This window comes from Myotis daubentonii, chromosome 16 (assembly GCF_963259705.1).
Source record: "Myotis daubentonii chromosome 16, mMyoDau2.1, whole genome shotgun sequence".
In the NCBI taxonomy this organism is placed as follows: Eukaryota; Metazoa; Chordata; class Mammalia; order Chiroptera; family Vespertilionidae; genus Myotis; species Myotis daubentonii.
In genome coordinates, this window is record NC_081855.1 from 25,047,415 (window position 1) to 25,063,642 (window position 16,228).

Consider the following 16,228-nt stretch of genomic DNA (forward strand, 5'->3'; position numbering starts at 1 on the left):
AAAGTAGTACAGGTATCCACAGTATGCATTAGCCTGGATGACTTCCAAAAGTACCTAGGTTGCCCCAGTTGTAGCTTCCCTGTGATACTGGTTTTCTTCAAATCGGATCTCCTCAGTGACAGGAGCCAGCTGCTACTGAAGATGGACTTGTTTAGATATGTTAGAAGGACAGGGTAACAGGAGAAAGAATATGAAAAAGAAATGTTCCACACCAAAAGCTATAGGGTACTGGATAGCAGAGTGCAGGACTCTGAGCCCAAACTGTGGCTTCAGTGCATTTTGAGGACCCGGGAGTATCATGGTTACAAATCATAATTGGCATTTGCTTAAGCCCCTCCCTTTAATTATGCTTACATTAATACATTACAAAATCATTTTCCCAGCACAACTGTCTCTGATTCTCAGTCTTTCTGAGTGCTTCATGCAGAAGAAAAGGTTCTTGCTGTAGTAGATTTTAGAAAGGTTGCTAGTATTTTTGTTGTTGTTGTTTAATGCAGTAGTTGCTTTTTTTTAAGGAGTAGAAAGATCAAGTAGAGCTGGCTGTCTTCCCCCAGTGAGTACTGAGCATTTATCATTCATGCTCTGACAGCCACTTTAGCATACTCCACGTGAACATTCACTTCCTGACAAGACACAGTTCTCTTAGAAGAGAGAATAATGAAGAGCTGTGTGTTGGCCCCCAACTTCATCCATCTTTCTAATCGTGAATGTAACTGAATCATTGGGGGAGGAGGATGTGGGAGAATGTTGTTAGCATTAAGGAGGGGAGTTTGTTTTGAGTTCTCCCATCTTGCCACAGAAATGGCCTAATCTCTTTTTTGCAGGAGTTGTCGCGTGGCCCCTCTCATCCAGTGTGACTATTGCCCCCTCCTGTTCCACATGGACTGCCTTGAGCCACCACTCACTGCCATGCCCCTGGGCAGATGGATGTGTCCAAATCACATCGAACATGTGGTGGTAAGTACAGCAGTGTCCCTTCAGTCCTCTACGGGCACAGTGGAGCGTGGACTGATTCAGTAGAAAGCATAGTAAGGTCAGCTTTGTACCAGAATTCACTATAATCTCTCCGATGCTGGTTTCTGCAGACCATTCTACTCAATTCCGATTATTTTGACATGTGTTAGCTGTGCGTTTTGCCTTTTATCACAATGCCTTATTTTAGCTGCATGGACAGACTTAACCCACTAGCATTTGGTTGTTCATTAAGATTTTCTTCCAGAGTGAATCAAGCAGATGTTATAGCCCTAAACTGGGGTATATTAGGTCCAACCTTATGGAAATAAATACTCTCACAGTGGTTGCTTCCATATTTTCCTGCCTTTTGTTTTTAGAGGGAACAGAGAAAATTCTAAGGTATTAACTGCACAGTAACTTCAGCGAATTGACGTGGATATAATGGTATTCCAGACAGTCAACCATTTATTGAGCACCTCATCTTTCCTAGGCACCAAATGAGGTTCTTTCCCTCCTCTTACTTTAATTCTTGTCATAACACTTATAGGTGTTGAGTAACTAAATTGTTGAATGAATGGTGTGAGGGTATTATCTATTTCCCAGGAGTCTTGGGTACATTTTCCATACTGCTTCCTGGGGCCAAAACAGAACTGTAGTTTGCTATCTCCAAAGACATTTCCTTATAGGCACTTAGAATAGTCACTCAATATAGATTGAGTAGGAGAGGGCTTCAGGAGGAGCAGGTCCCTCATAAGAACAGCTTTTCCAAATTAAAAAATGTTATTGCATAAGACGTCACCTATCAAATGGTGATAATCATGGAATGACTGTTGCCCCTCAACATGGCAATGTGCTCTCCACTTTACACTGAGGGAACCTCAGTTATAGACTTGCACATATGAAAGAAAATAGTTGCTTTGTCCTCTTATTTGTCTAATGCTGTTCAGAAAGATTTATCTAGGAGGAAGCTTCTCTCTGGGGCTCAGTGTGAGTATCTTGTTTTGCCTCTTACTGAACCAAAAAAAAAAAAAAGCAACCATGAGCAGTTTACCCAAATATGAATCTTAAAGATCACCTTTCCAGCAGATGAGAAGTTATTAATTGGGTAATATTTTATTAGCCACTTAGGGGTTTTTCCTCTTTTACTAATTAGAAGCTGCCACACATTTTTTTCCTTTTGAATTAAAGTGTATGGGACCAGTTGTAGAAGAGGAAATGTGACATAATTTCTGTATGCTGCTGCACAAACTTCCCTCTCCTCCCTTTGGCCTCTTAGAGCAGTCCAAGCTTTCTGCCTCCTATAGACTGTGATATATTCTAGGAGTTTGCTCCCTAGTACCATGGAGGAGGAAAAGGGCAGGGCACACAGGATTTGGGTGCTGATCCCAGCTGTCAACAAAACTCCTATATAGGAAACAGTCCTGCTTCCTGTGGGAGAGGTTCTCTTGCTAGGAATGGAGTCTGGGTCTCTTGAGGGCCAAGGCCTGCATCTCCTCAGAAACCTGTACACTAAAAGAAAAGAAAAAAAGAAACCTGTAAACTGACAGAGGGTGGTCTGAGCTGGACAGAAGACTTTCAGAGGCTGAATTTGGAAGGTCACTTCTTAGCTAATTCCCTATTTCCTGCCACTCTAGGGAATAGGAACATACCAGTTGTCCCTTGTTGGACTGGGCAGAGCTGAGGGAGAAAGTCTTATGCAACTCTGACAAGTGTTGACATGCCAACCCCTGACAGACAATCCCATTTGGTCCATTTATAGTTAGCTGGGAGAGGGATGTCTTTTGAGGTTCACCACAGGAGTGTTTCTGCTTTGATCCTAGCTGAACCAAAAGAATATGACACTGAGTAATCGGTGCCAGGTGTTTGACCGTTTCCAGGACACCATTTCACAGCACGTCGTCAAAGTGGATTTCCTGAACCGAATTCACAAGAAGCACCCTCCTAACCGCCGTGTGCTCCAGTCGGTCAAAAGAAGAAGCTTGAAGGTGAGTCACAACCTGGTTCAGGCAGGATGGTGGTTTCTGATCACCTTCAAGGTATAGACAGAGGGCCATGGTCCCACTTCCACAAATAGAGAAACTGAAGTCCCTGAGACTTCTCTGTGGTATCTGAACAAGTAATGAATGTGGCTGTACATTTTAATACTTGAGGAGGGTGGTCGGGATTATGAATGCCAAACCCCATAGTAGGCCTTCAAACTGCAGGTCTCTAGTTCTCCTGAGTATAAACACTCTTTAACCCCTTCCACCAAATGTAGATGTGCTCTGCTGTTACTGCCCCTCACCTGGCACTTGGTGCCATCTCTTCCTATTTGATGGCCCCTTTCCTAGAGCTGTCATGAGGTGAAGGTGCGGGTGATTAAGCAGAGGGCCATGTGGAAAGTGAGCTATCCCAACTGAGGAATTTAAGAGGGGAAAATGTCTAAAGGAAAGTTAAATCTCTTTTCCCAGGCTGCTGTTAATATATTAGCAATACGTTTTATGTACTTAACAATTATTGAAGTGTATCCACAGAGATTTGACAGAGAAATTTGAAGAGTATTTGGTGGTGTTGAGGCTGGTTCTCATAAACCACTCAATCCCCTCATTCATTTAACGTAGCCCAACACTATATACCTATATATAAACTGATTTTTCTCTTTTGAAATAATCCCAGACTGTCATATGTTATCAATAGGAACCAGCAATTCTCAAATATGGCCACTTGGGGGCAGCCATACTTTAAAATCACACCAGCCCCGCCCTGGCTGATGGTGTAGTTCAGTTGGTTGTCCCATGCACTGAAAGGTTGCCGTTTCTATTCCTGGTCCAGGCACATACCTAGGTTGCAGGTACAGGAAGCAACCAATTAATGTTTTTCTCATACATATTCTCTCCCGCCCCCCCCCCCCCCGCTTCCTGTCCCTTTAACCTCTCTCTAAAATTAGTAAAAACAGCCCTAGCCAGTTTTGCTCAGTGGATAGAGTGTCGGCCTGTGGACCAAAGGGTCCTGGGTTCGATTCCAGTCAAGGGCATGTACCTCAGTTACAGGCTTCTCCCTGGCCCAGGCCCTGGTCAGGGCTTATGCAGGAGGCAACCAATTGATGTGTTTCTCTCACATTAATATTTCTCTGTCTTTCCCTCTCTCTTCCACTCTCTCTAAAAATCAATAGAAAAATATCCTTGGGTGAGGATTTAAAAAAATAATAATAAATAAAATTAGTAAAAACATATCCTCTGGTGAGGATTTTTTAAAAAAAATCATACCTGTCATTTCCAGTGGGTGTCAGCACCAGCAAGATGTTAACTGTTGAAAATTGGATAACAAACTCTTAACTGTGTAAATATTTATACTTCAGGGAAACACCAGTTTTCCAAAATTAAGTTAGGTGTTTTCAGTTGGGGGTAAGAAATATTACAGGTGACAAGCCTCATACCTTAGTTCAGTGGTCCGCAAACTGCGGCTCGCGAGCCACATGCAGCTCTTTGGCCCCTTGAGTGTGGCCAAAGTTTCAATCGTACTGTACGTGCGCGCCCGCATGTGGTATTTTGTGGAAGAGCCACACTCAAGAGGCCGCAGTTTGCCGACCACTGCCTTAGTTAAACAGATCTAGAAAAAATCTAGACTATAATTCACCATATAGGTATGGAAGAGAGCCGGGCTACCAAAATGAACAGGCCAAGAGGCTTTGATAAAACCCTGTCATTTTATAATGTTCCCTTTTAAAATGTTTCTCTATTGAAGAAAATCCAAGGGCACAAATTTTCTGAAAAGCATTTTGTAATTGGACAATTTGAGAGTGAAATAAGGACAGGGAGCCCTAGCTGGGTGGCTCATTTGGTTGGAGCTTCCTGCCATACATCAAAAGGTTGCAGTTTTAATTCCATTCAGGCCACATTCCTAGCTTGTGGGCTCAATCTCTGGTTAGGCACATACAGGAGGCTACTGATCGATGTTTCTCTCCCTCTTTCTCCTCCCCCCTTCCCCTCTAAAGTCAATAAAAACATATCCTCAAATGAGGGTTTATAATAATAATAAAATAAGCCCTCACTGGTTTTGCTCAGTGGATAGAGTGTCAGCCTATAGACTGGAGTCCTGGGTTTGATTCCAGTCGAGGGCACATGCCCAGGTTGTGGGCTCAATCCCCAGTAGGGGGCGTGCAGAAGGCAGCCAATCAATGATTCTCTCCCATCATTGATGTTTCTATCTCTCTCCCTCTTCATTCCTCTCTGAAATCAATAAAAATAAATAAGTAAATAAAAAAATAAAATTAAAATAACAATAATAAAATAAGGAAAGGCAACCATTTGGGGCTTTCCTTCCCTTATCCTCCCTAAGAACCTGCTCACCAAATCTCTTGGTTCTCCCAAAATATTTTCCAAATCTACCAGGTGCTTTTACATCTCTGCCTTAGGTACTGCTTCCCTATCCTATTTCCCCTTGGTCTGCCTGGAAGTTCCTTCTTAACTGCCAAGTCTCAGCTCAAATACCGCCTTCCTATAAAATCTCTAATCCCAAGCTTCTGTCCCCCAGGTAGAAATAAGCACTTTTCTCCATGTTTTTAATAGCTACTTAGACATACCTTTATTCTAGGATCCATTACATTGTATTATAATGTTTCTGTGTTTATCTTCCCTACTAGACTGTGAGCTCCTTGAGGGCAAGGCTTAAATTTTGTTCATCTGGATTTCTAGGAATTGGCATAGTGCCCAGACTCAGGAGATGCTCAATAAATGTTGGTTGAATGTATGAATGATTCTTTGCTTGTGTGGCTTTCATTCTTACATGGTGAGATTCAGAGTGTGTCTTCTGTTTGTGCAACAAAGAGGTCTTCAATTGTTTTATGAGTCATGAATGAATGGAGAAAATTGACATTGAGTGCTTATCTGGAGCCAGGCCTCATGCTGAGCATGTCTACTGTGAATGTGATCTCATTTAACTTTTTATCTCTTCAGATATTGTTTACCTACTTTCCAAACTTGATCCTAAGCAATAAGAGCCCAGGGTACCACTCTGGAGCCCTGTTTGGTGTCAGTCTTCCACTTTTTAGACCAAAGCAGAAGGCAGTATGCAATGATTTCTGGCTTCCTCAGTCCTTAGACCTTAATGAAGTAAAGTGGGGGGCATGCCTGCTGTTTCCAGTTTTGTGCCTTCTCAAGCTAGCGTGCATATGTGTTAGGCAAAGAGATGGTGGCACAGAGCAGTTGCTGCCCACCAAGCCACCTTATCCCAGAGTGGATGATGGTCCCCTGGGCATCAGCACCAAGGACAGAAGAGCACGGTCAGAGCAGAATCAACTGGCCATGTTGGCACTATCTCCCTCTCCTTCCTCCTCCTATCTCTTCTGAACAGGTTCCTGATGCTATAAAGTCTCAATACCAGTTTCCACCCCCACTCATTGCACCCGCGGCCATTCGGGATGGGGAGCTGATCTGCAATGGGATCCCTGAGGAATCACAGATGCACCTTTTGAACTCTGAGCACTTAGCCACCCAGGCAGAGCAGCAAGAGGTGAGTGAAGGCAGGGCTGGGATTCCAAATCTAATCTTCCATCCCACTGCAGCTGTTATGGAAATAGCCTCAGTGTCATTCCCATCCCCATCTTCTACAACCCCACCCACCCCCACCCCCACCCCCCACCCCCCAAGAGTTGACTATTTCAGGGAGAACCTCTGACTCAGATCTTGAGGCAAGTAAGAGAACTACAGAGTCAACCGGTCTGCTTCTCTCCATCGGTCTCCCTGCACTGTGAGATGGGCAAAACTGTCTGTAGAAAGAGCTCAGTAGACCCATAGAGAGACTAGGTGATAGTGCTGGACACACAGCCGATGTTTAGGGTACTTGCTGAATATTGGTCACAAGGTGAGCCTTAGGGGCAAAACCAGAACGGGAATCCCAAGCTCTGCTGACCAGGGTGTTGTCTGCTGAGTGTACCAACAAGTCTTGCTTGGGAATGGAAATGGAATCCTATCAGGAGTCAAGCACACCCTTTCTGGGCATTCGCAATGGGACCTCGGAAACAGTGTTTATCAGCTCTGCTGTAGCCCTGGCCACTGTGGCAGGAAGGACCAGCGCCTCCCAGGCCTCTTACCCTCCTCTCCTCTCCTCTCCTTCCATTACAGTGGCTCTGTAGTGTTGTTGCGCTCCAGTGCAGCATATTGAAACATTTATCTGCTAAGCAGATGCCTTCGCATTGGGACTCTGAACAGACAGAGAAGGCTGATATTAAGCCTGTTATTGTGACTGACAGCTCAATCACCACCTCCCTGCAAACAGCTGACAAGGCACCTACTACACCTTCCCACTATCCCCTGTCCTGCCCCTCAGGGATTAGCACCCAGAATTCCCTGAGCTGCTCTCCACCCCACCAACCCCCAGCCCTAGAAGACATCAGCTGCAGTTCTTGTGCGGAAAAATCCAAGAAAACTCCCTGTGGGACTGCCAACGGGCCAGTGAACACAGAGGTGAAAGCCAATGGCCCACACCTCTACAGCAGCCCCACTGATTCCACGGACCCCCGGCGACTTCCAGGCGCCAACACCCCCCTACCAGGCCTCTCACACCGACAAGGCTGGCCCCGGCCCCTCACACCACCAGCGGCTGGGGGGCTTCAGAACCACACCGTCGGCATCATTGTGAAGACAGAGAATGCCACTGGCCCCAGCTCTTGTCCCCAGAGGAGTTTGGTTCCTGTCCCAAGCCTGCCCCCTTCCATTCCCAGCTCTTGTGCCAGCATCGAGAACACCAGCACTTTGCAAAGAAAGACTGTCCAATCACAGATAGGACCTCCGTTGACAGATTCAAGGCCACTGGGCTCACCCCCAAATGCCACCCGGGTGCTCACTCCCCCCCAAGCAGCAGGAGACAGTATCTTGGCCACAGGAGCCAGCCAAAGTTTCTGCTCACCAGCGCCATCTTCAGGTGAGTGCTACTCAGCCTTAGGGTGATTTGGAGTAATTTTATGCTCTTCCTGACAAATAAGCTTCAAAAAATCCTATCTGTGAATATTTCAGAGGGCTTTGATCTCTGTATTATTTATCCTTCCCCCATTTCTGTGATGGAAGAGAAAGTACATGTTAACTTGTCTTCATCTATTCAGTGGGACTGCTTAGGCTCTGAAAGCTTAAGTGATTTCTTTAAGGCGATCTAACAAGTCAGTCGCAGGATTGGAACTACAGCCTGGATCTCCTGATTCCACCTTCCCACTCCTTCCAGGCCTGGGTCTTCTGCCTGTTTTGTCCCATCACCCTTGAGGAAGGCAGCATGTGCTCCGAAACCATTGTGCTCAGCCTGAGGCTCTGAGTGATAGCCTCTGTTTCATGATCCACACCAGAGATTAGATCCACACCTGATCCAAATTCTCAGAGCCTGGTTATTTTGAAGGAACTTCCATGTCAGGGAAAGCAGGGCTAGAAAGGAACACTGCCTTTAGAATTGCTGCAGAGTGGGATGCCCATAGAGATAGTTCTGGCCCAAAAGCTTGCCCTCATGTCCACACTTGACCTAGTGTGGACCTGCTCTCAGCTATCTCCAGTCAGCACTCGGGACCTCGAGGTTGCTGACCTCAGCATCTGAACCAGGTATCAGATGCTGCTGAAACCCCCTGTGGTCTCTGTCTGAACTGAAGCTGGCCTCCCTAGTCAGCTGGAAGTCTTGGTAACAAGGTGTCTGTGACTTCTCTGCATGGAGCCCCTGATCTCAGGGTGGCCCCACTTCTCAGGCTTTTTTCCTGGATAGATTTTGCACCTGTGAGTCAGACTTCAGTAGGCAGGAGCTTTAGGGGCAGGCACCACTTATTTAAATGAATAGAGGTAGTAGGGAGGTAGTCATGGCTCAGAGAATGAAGTTACCCCACCAGCATTCCCCAGAGCAGTAGATTTCACTGGTTCTCAGTTCTCTGGAGCCTTCTGCATGCCTGGGTGCATTGTCGTTCCATCTGCCCTTCCTCACCACACGTTTTTAGCTCTAGGAGTTCCAGAGCCTATGGGGTGAGAATCGAGAAGGGAACATCACCTTGGGTCCGAAATCCAGACCTGTCTCGGCAGTGGGGGATTGTACCGGTGGGTTTCCCTCAGGCGACGTAAGTAACAGTCTTCCTGCTCCGTCCCCAGATGGCAAGGTCAGCCCCGGCACGTTATCCATAGGAAGCGCTTTAACCGTACCCTCTTTCCCAGCCAACTCTACTGCCATGGTGGACCTCACCAACTCACTTCGAGCATTTATGGATGTCAATGGAGGTGAGTGAGTGAGCTGCTGCTCTGCCACCAGCTACTGTGGTGGAAGTGCTGTCCCCACGCAGCATTCAGCTCATTTCAAAAGGGGCAGAAGGGATGCCTGATCTCAGGGCTGGAGAGGGGAGTGGTGTAGGGGAAAAAGCCCCTTCTATCTCTGCCTTATGCATATACACATAATCAAAGATGAAGAGAGAACAGAGCCAAGCTGACCAGTGAGAAGAGAAGAAAATCACTATAGTCAGATCACCTGCACTTGCAGAATAAAATCAGGAGGCATCTCGCTCCCACAATCAAGGAGAAGCAGGGCAGAACTTGATCTCTGTAAACAGAGAGTGGGTAGAAATCCAAGCCCCAATATCAGACATCCAGGCCCTTCCCCATGCACAGGCAAATGGTTTATCTTGCTCTACCTTTCTAGGACCACTTTACCTAAAATCCAGCTACCCAGGGGCAGGAGGCATCTGTATAGTCTGCACTGGGGCCTGTCTCTCACTGCAGATGGCTAGTGAGATGCCCAGCCAAGATCTTTGTATCACTTTGTGCTATTTTTAAAAAAGCTCTTGGCTGGATTTTAGAAATGCTGCACTATTTGCTCGGTAACCTTAGCCTACTTCTCATTCCATTTCCTCCTCAGCTGCTTTTTTAATCTTTCTCTTTGGTTAATAGAAATCGAGATAAATATGCTGGACGAGAAGCTGATCAAGTTTCTGGCCTTGCAGAGAATACATCAGCTTTTCCCCTCCCGGGTCCAAACTTCACCGGGCAGTGTCGGGGCACATCCACTGGCTTCTGGAGGGCACCACACAGAAGGTGCGCATGCACACCTGCCACCACACCACGCCATCAGATCTCTGTGTGAATGGCCATCTCCCCTCCATGGAAATCTCAGCTTTCAGTGTGTGCTTTTTATGGGCTTTATAAAGCACCATGGTTTTTGTTTTTTTCCTCAGAAAACAGATACAAAATGGCACCCACAGCTTTCAGCTCAGACTCCAGGAAGTGCACTGTAACTTTCTTTCATACATATCCACTTTGAGACACAGAAAGCAGCTACAAGTGCCATTGGGTATATGTAGTGTTTTCTGCTCAATTGCTGTCAAATATTCAAGTTAGAAGAATTTCCCAAAAGGTGAGAAACAGAGTAACAGTTGGGCTAGCCTCCTGGAAATCCTTCCCAAGAGGTTAACTCTGCTTAGGATTCCCCTTGGAGCATTAGCTGTTAAAAGTTTGGTCCCCAGACCAGCAGCAGCAGCTGCATCTAAGAACTTGTTAGAAATGCAGAGCTTTGGCGCCACCTTAGACCTACAAAATCATAATCTGCATTTTAACAAGATTCTAGGCAAATCATATGCACCTTAAAGTTTGAGAGAGATGGTCTGTGCCCTTCTTTGCACACCTCCCTATAGGACCAGCTAGTATATCCCTGACCAACCAGCAGCCAAGAGCTCATAAAGTACTATCATCCTTAAATTCCGTGACCATTGTCAAATCTCTGGTCCTTCTTACCCCATGTGAGGACTGCTGTGTGTGGGACAGAGAGCCTCACCGTGAAGCAGCCCAGTGTTAGATGTGAGTTTGTAAAGATTACTCATCCAGTGGGATTATATTCTTGAAGCGATGCGCCAAAGGTCCAGGTTCTGTTAATGTTTGAGCCGTATGTTCTGTTGGTTTGCATTTGAGTGTCAGGTTCTGAGTTTCTGAATAACCCTATCCCTGTGTTTGTCTTGTAGTGCAAAGAAAGGAGGTACAGGCCCGAGCTGTGTTCTACCCTCTCTTAGGGTTGGGAGGAGCTGTGAACATGTGTTATCGAACCCTCTACATCGGGACAGGTGAGCCGGCTAGGAGGTGCTGAGCCTGTTCAGCCCTAAAGACTAACACTCTTACCCTCAGAGGCTAGACAGGGGCAGACTGGTTTAACTTGCTGGATGTCCCAACCAGAGGGGCTAAGAAAGGAGACCATCAGCTGCTTGTCTTCCCCGTCCTCTGGCCCTTTGCTTTGTGCCCAGTGTGACATCAGGAGAGGTGAAACTTCTGACTGCTGCTCAGTGAGGCATTTAAAACACTGCAGGGAGATACCCAAGAGAGAGCACATGCTTTCTCCCTGCCGGTCTTTGAAAAAGTTACGGGGCTCACATACACCTGAGCTTTAGTTCGCCCTCTATCTTGTACAGAGGTGCAGGCAGATTAGCCCCCGGCCTAGACATTTCCCTTCTTTCAGGTGATATGATTTATAGGCCCTGCACCCCATGTTGTGTTCTCATGAAAACATCCCATCCTCTCCCTAGCCAGTTTGGCTCAGGGGATAGAACGTTGGTCTGTGGACTGACGCTCCAGTCAAGGGGGCATGCAGGAGGCAGCCAGTCAATGATTCTCTCACATCATTGATGTTTCTCTCCCTCTTCCTTTCTCTCTAAAATGAATAAAAAATATATTTTAAAAAATGAAAAGAAAATATCACATTTTCTTCAGTAGCTCACTGTACCCACCTGGGCAGGAGCCATATGTTCTAAAGCAGATCAACTGGCAAAGACAACTGTTCTTTAGCAAGAGGTTGAAAAGACATCAGCGTTAGTTTAAAATACAAGGAGGGGGCCCTGAGCTACCTGTCCCTCAGGGTCTCCTAGTGCCTGCCCGGAAGCTAACACTCCCCCTCCCCCACACCTTCACACACACACCTTACAATTTGTTCTCTGCCCACCTTTTCCTCTGTTCATGTCACCTTGCAGGAGCTGACATGGACGTGTGCCTTACAAACTATGGTCACTGTAACTACGTGTCCGGGAAACACGCCTGCATATTCTACGATGAGGTAAGGGGTGTTGAAGGGGTAGGAGGGAGCTCTCCCCACCCGAGGCCTCTCCCAGGCACTAGGTGTTTTTCAGTGCCTGGGTGAGAAGAGGGGGGCTGGGGGTCTTCTCCTTTTCCCTCCCTGTCATCTGGGGAGGAGAAGAGTCTTGGTGTGAAAAGGACATTCTACCATGGCCATCTGCTCCCCAGGAGCAGGGCTACCATATCTCCTGAGGTTGATCACAGGCTCAGCTGAGGTGGGGGGAGGGGTGGGGCTAAGCAGGGGGAGGAAACAGTATAGAAAGAAGCCAAGCCCTCTTAGTGCAACTCTGTGAGTTTCATCATCTCATATGCCAGTGATTTCAACAGGAGCCAGTGCTGAGGAGGCAGAAAAGAGTGAGGAGGGGGGTCTAAGAAGGAAGGCTTCCCTGAAGGAGTGAATCTTTTTTGTTTATTTGTTTTTGTTTTTTATTGTTAGAGTACATTTATGAAAGCTGGGGACAGTGAAACAAGGCAGGGCTTAGGATAGAAGAAGCAACAGGAGAGAACCTAGGCGAATCTGCTTTGGCTCTGGAAAGTCAGAGAAAAGGGAGCCTTAGAGATAGGTTCAGGGGATGAGCCTGGGACTAACTGACAGTGCCCATTGCTCCCCTGGTTGCAAGTCTCGTGGGTTCCCTTAGAGGTTAGGAGTTGCATGCCTCTGGGGGGAGGAGAGGGGGAAGGGAAAGGCGGGAGCTTGCTCCTGGGAGGGAGAGCACACAGGAGGTGAATTTTGAGCCCCAGTGGAAAAGTATAGGGAAGAAGGGCATGATTGGGAAAGAAAGAGAGCTCCTCAGATAGAGCAGCACAGCCTTCTCCATATGTCCTCTCTCCCCTTAGCCCCAGGCCCCACGCAGCAGACCACACATCTTATCTTCCCTCCTCCTCCTCAGAATACCAAACATTATGAGCTGTTAAACTACAGTGAGCACGGGACAACGGTGGACAATGTGCTGTATTCATGTGACTTCTCTGAGAAGACCCCGCCAACCCCCCCAAGCAGTATTGTTGCCAAAGTGCAGAGTGTCATCAGTAAGTTGGAGCAGAGGCCTGTGGCCATGAGGCCTGCCATTTTTGGACACATTTTCAAAGGCTCCGTCAGGGTGGCTCAGGCTTGCTGCCAGTGATATGCTGTCTCTTGCCTTCCTGATTGCATTGGCCAAGTGCTTGCTTCTGGGCCCAGGGAGGGTCACGGAGAACCAAGTGCCGTGCACCCACTTATGTGTACAGCACTTCAGACTTGACCAGTCCTTTCTGAGCATCCCTCACCCCAGTCATGCAGCATCTAAAATGGGGAGGTACAGGGATCCATCTGGCAAACAGCCCAGATGGTTGGACTGCTCACTGTTCCTCTCTGGTGACCATCCCCTTTTTCCCCAGGGCGCCGCCGGCACCAGAAACAGGATGAAGAGCCAAGTGAGGAGGCACCCATGATGAGTTCCCAAGCCCAGGGGCCACAACGGAGACCCTGCAACTGCAAAGCCAGCAGCTCGAGCTTGATTGGGGGCAGTGGGGCCGGCTGGGAAGGCACGGCCTTACTGCACCATGGCAGCTACATCAAGCTGGGGTGTCTGCAGTTTGTCTTCAGCATCACTGAGTTTGCGACCAAACAGCCCAAAGGCGATGCCAGTCTGTTGCAAGATGGGGTCTTGGCCGAGAAGCTCTCTCTCAAGCCCCACCAGGGCCCTGTGTTGCGCTCCAACTCCGTTCCCTAGGACTGGTGGCTACCCCATCACCCGCCTCACCCACCCCAAGACTCCTGCAATGCAAAAATGTACACAAACCAAGCCCGGGTTTTTTCTATACTCCACCAGAAACCCTTCAACTACAATCTTTGCATGACATGAAGAAAACCTTTTGACTGTTTTTTAAAATCCTTTTTCTTTTCTCAAGTTCTAGGGGGCATTTGCACATATATTTGTACTCAACATTTCATGGAAAAGCGGCAGACCCGAGCTGAGGAACAGCGTGGGCAGGGAGGGGAAGGCCAATGGTCTGGACACTTCCTCCAACACAAAACCGTTCCCCACCCACCTGCTCCCTCCCCCTCGCCCGCCGTTGTAAAATAATCAGAAACTTGTTCTATTTTGTGGCAGTGACAATAGTTTTATATTAAAAGAAAAAAATACAGTTTTCATACAGCAAAATCTATACAATATCATTGTTTTATTTAATATAAAGATCGCTACCCACCCTCCTTCTATGGTTCCCACCCTCCAAGTTATTTTCCCTTTCTGCAGCGGTTGCACTACAGGTAGCTACTGTGTATTATGGACAAATGAGAAATGAATCCTTTTTCTGGCTGTCCATCTATTTTATTTCGAATAAGGAAAAGTGTATTTGGATTTTGTGTAAATACATCTAGTGATGACATTTTTTCAATGTTTTTAAAAACTGTGTACAGTACTACATGTGGTAGAGCGTTTTCTTCAAATTGTCTATTGTAGCAAAAATGTTTTTTGTCGTAAACCTGTTTTGTCTCCTCTTTTTGTTCTCTTGCCACTTCTCTCCTCTTCCTCCCACCCTTGACTCCCTCCTCTTCTCCTACCCCACAACTAGTACCAATGTACATAGTAATTGTAATGTTTTAGACTTTACAGAAACTTTCCTGTATTCTGTATATAAAAAAACAAAAATACTTCAAATTATGTTTTCTGCCTGTCTGTCCTACCTGTCATCATACTTGGAAGGGACCCTCCCTGAGATCTTGGCCCCACCGTCTCCCTGAACAAGTCACATTCCCCAAGGGAAATCAGGAGAGGGGAGGTGTTGTTGGAAAGTGAGCCTACGGTGCATGGGGAGTGGAAATGGGAGGCTAAGGGTGCATCTGCTAAGGGGAGCTGTTGTATGACTTTGTGGGTGACTTAGAGTTTAGAGGGTTTGATTGTTTGACATGATCAGATTCTGCAAGATTCTAAGAATGTTCAGGCCCCTGCTCTTATTGGCTCCAAAACCAAGACATTAAAACAAGCTGGCATGAGTGAGACCTCTGCATTCTGGTCTAGAAGCTTTAATCTAGAGAGTAGAGACTGCCTTTAGTTCCAATTATTTGCTGTCATACTTTATTCATCTATTGTGGGAGGTCATAACACCTGGTTTTGTCCTTTCCCTGTCACCTTAGCTGGACATGGAGTAATTCAAGTACCACTTGACCCTCTGTGCCTGAATCTTGGTCTAGCTCACTTGCTATGAGCAGTCAACAAGGCAGATGTGGCCCCTGTGTCTTAGAATGTAGTGTGGAGCAATTTGTTGATTCAAACGTCTCTGGGGAAACATGAAAAATGAGAAATCCAGTCTCTAACCCCGGCTGTGCCACAGTTTATAGGACTGCATTCACTACTCCACAGCAGCAATTCCTCAAGACGAAGTCTATGCATTACCTTAATTCTAAGGCCCTGAGCCCTCTTATTAAACCAGATTCCACCCTTTCCTCTTTGAAGACCTTACATGAGAAACTATCTGGGAAGTTTTTCCTAAAGACAGTCTCCCAGCCCTAGCCAGATGGCTCAGTTGGTTAGAGCATCATCCTGATACATCAAGGTTGCAGGTTTGATCCCAGGTCAAGGCACATGTAAGAATCAACCAACGAATGCATAAATAAATGGGACAACAAATCAGTTTTTCTCTACCTTCCTCTCTAAAAAGTCAATAAATAGCCTGGCCAGTGTGGCTCAGGGGTTGAGTGTCAATCTATGAGCCAGGAGATCATAGTTCAATTCCTGGTCAGGGCACATGCCAGTCAGTGTTGTGGGCTCGATCCCCAGTATGGGGCATGTAGGAGGCAGCCGACTAATGATTCTCATCATTGATGTTTCTGTCTCTCCCTTCCTCTCTGAAATCAATCAAAATATATGAAAAAGAAAAGTCAATAAATTAAAATGACAGTCTCTGACTCAGCTGAAGAGCACCTGTGTGTCTGTCCCAGCACTGTTCAAGTAGGTGGCCTGTTGGCCTGTCAGGATCTTGCTTCAGGGGTGGAGAAGGCACTGTGTCCTTAATATTCCATCCCCAGCCTCATCCCACAACTTCTACAATTGAGCCCTGAATCCACAGTGCAGCTAAATAGGAAACTTGCCTGGGAATCTGAGGTCTGTTCCAGGCTTCCACCTACCTGTCAAGCGTTGCCCCTGCCCTAATGAGCCTCCTGAACTCCCTAAGGGCAGAAACATACCTTGTTCAACTCCATCTTTTCAAGGCTAACCATACTGCTGGCACACCGTAAGTGCCAAACAATG

General features: G+C 46.8%; 1 protein-coding gene across 8 annotated transcripts in view; it reads left to right on the forward strand.

The window, feature by feature from the left end:
• PHF12 (PHD finger protein 12) overlaps window positions 1-14,638 on the forward strand; it is a 42,018-nt gene extending 27,380 nt beyond the window's left edge. For 4 of the 8 annotated variants that reach the window (XM_059669324.1, XM_059669323.1, XM_059669330.1 and 1 more), the window contains 10 exons: window positions 825-957; window positions 2,775-2,939; window positions 6,286-6,444; window positions 7,056-7,854; window positions 9,045-9,170; window positions 9,834-9,977; window positions 10,898-10,996; window positions 11,894-11,976; window positions 12,887-13,025; window positions 13,374-14,638. In XM_059669324.1, the coding sequence (XP_059525307.1) occupies window positions 825-957; window positions 2,775-2,939; window positions 6,286-6,444; window positions 7,056-7,854; window positions 9,045-9,170; window positions 9,834-9,977; window positions 10,898-10,996; window positions 11,894-11,976; window positions 12,887-13,025; window positions 13,374-13,708 (2,182 nt within the window). In that variant the 3' untranslated portion in view covers window positions 13,709-14,638. Of the gene's footprint in view, window positions 1-824; window positions 958-2,774; window positions 2,940-6,285; window positions 6,445-7,055; window positions 7,855-9,044; window positions 9,171-9,833; window positions 9,978-10,897; window positions 10,997-11,893; window positions 11,977-12,833; window positions 13,026-13,373 lie in introns of all 8 variants that reach the window. The other 4 variants (XR_009449144.1, XM_059669326.1, XM_059669325.1 and 1 more) reach the window with 4 other exon arrangements.
• The last annotated feature ends 1,590 nt before the right edge of the window (window positions 14,639-16,228 follow it).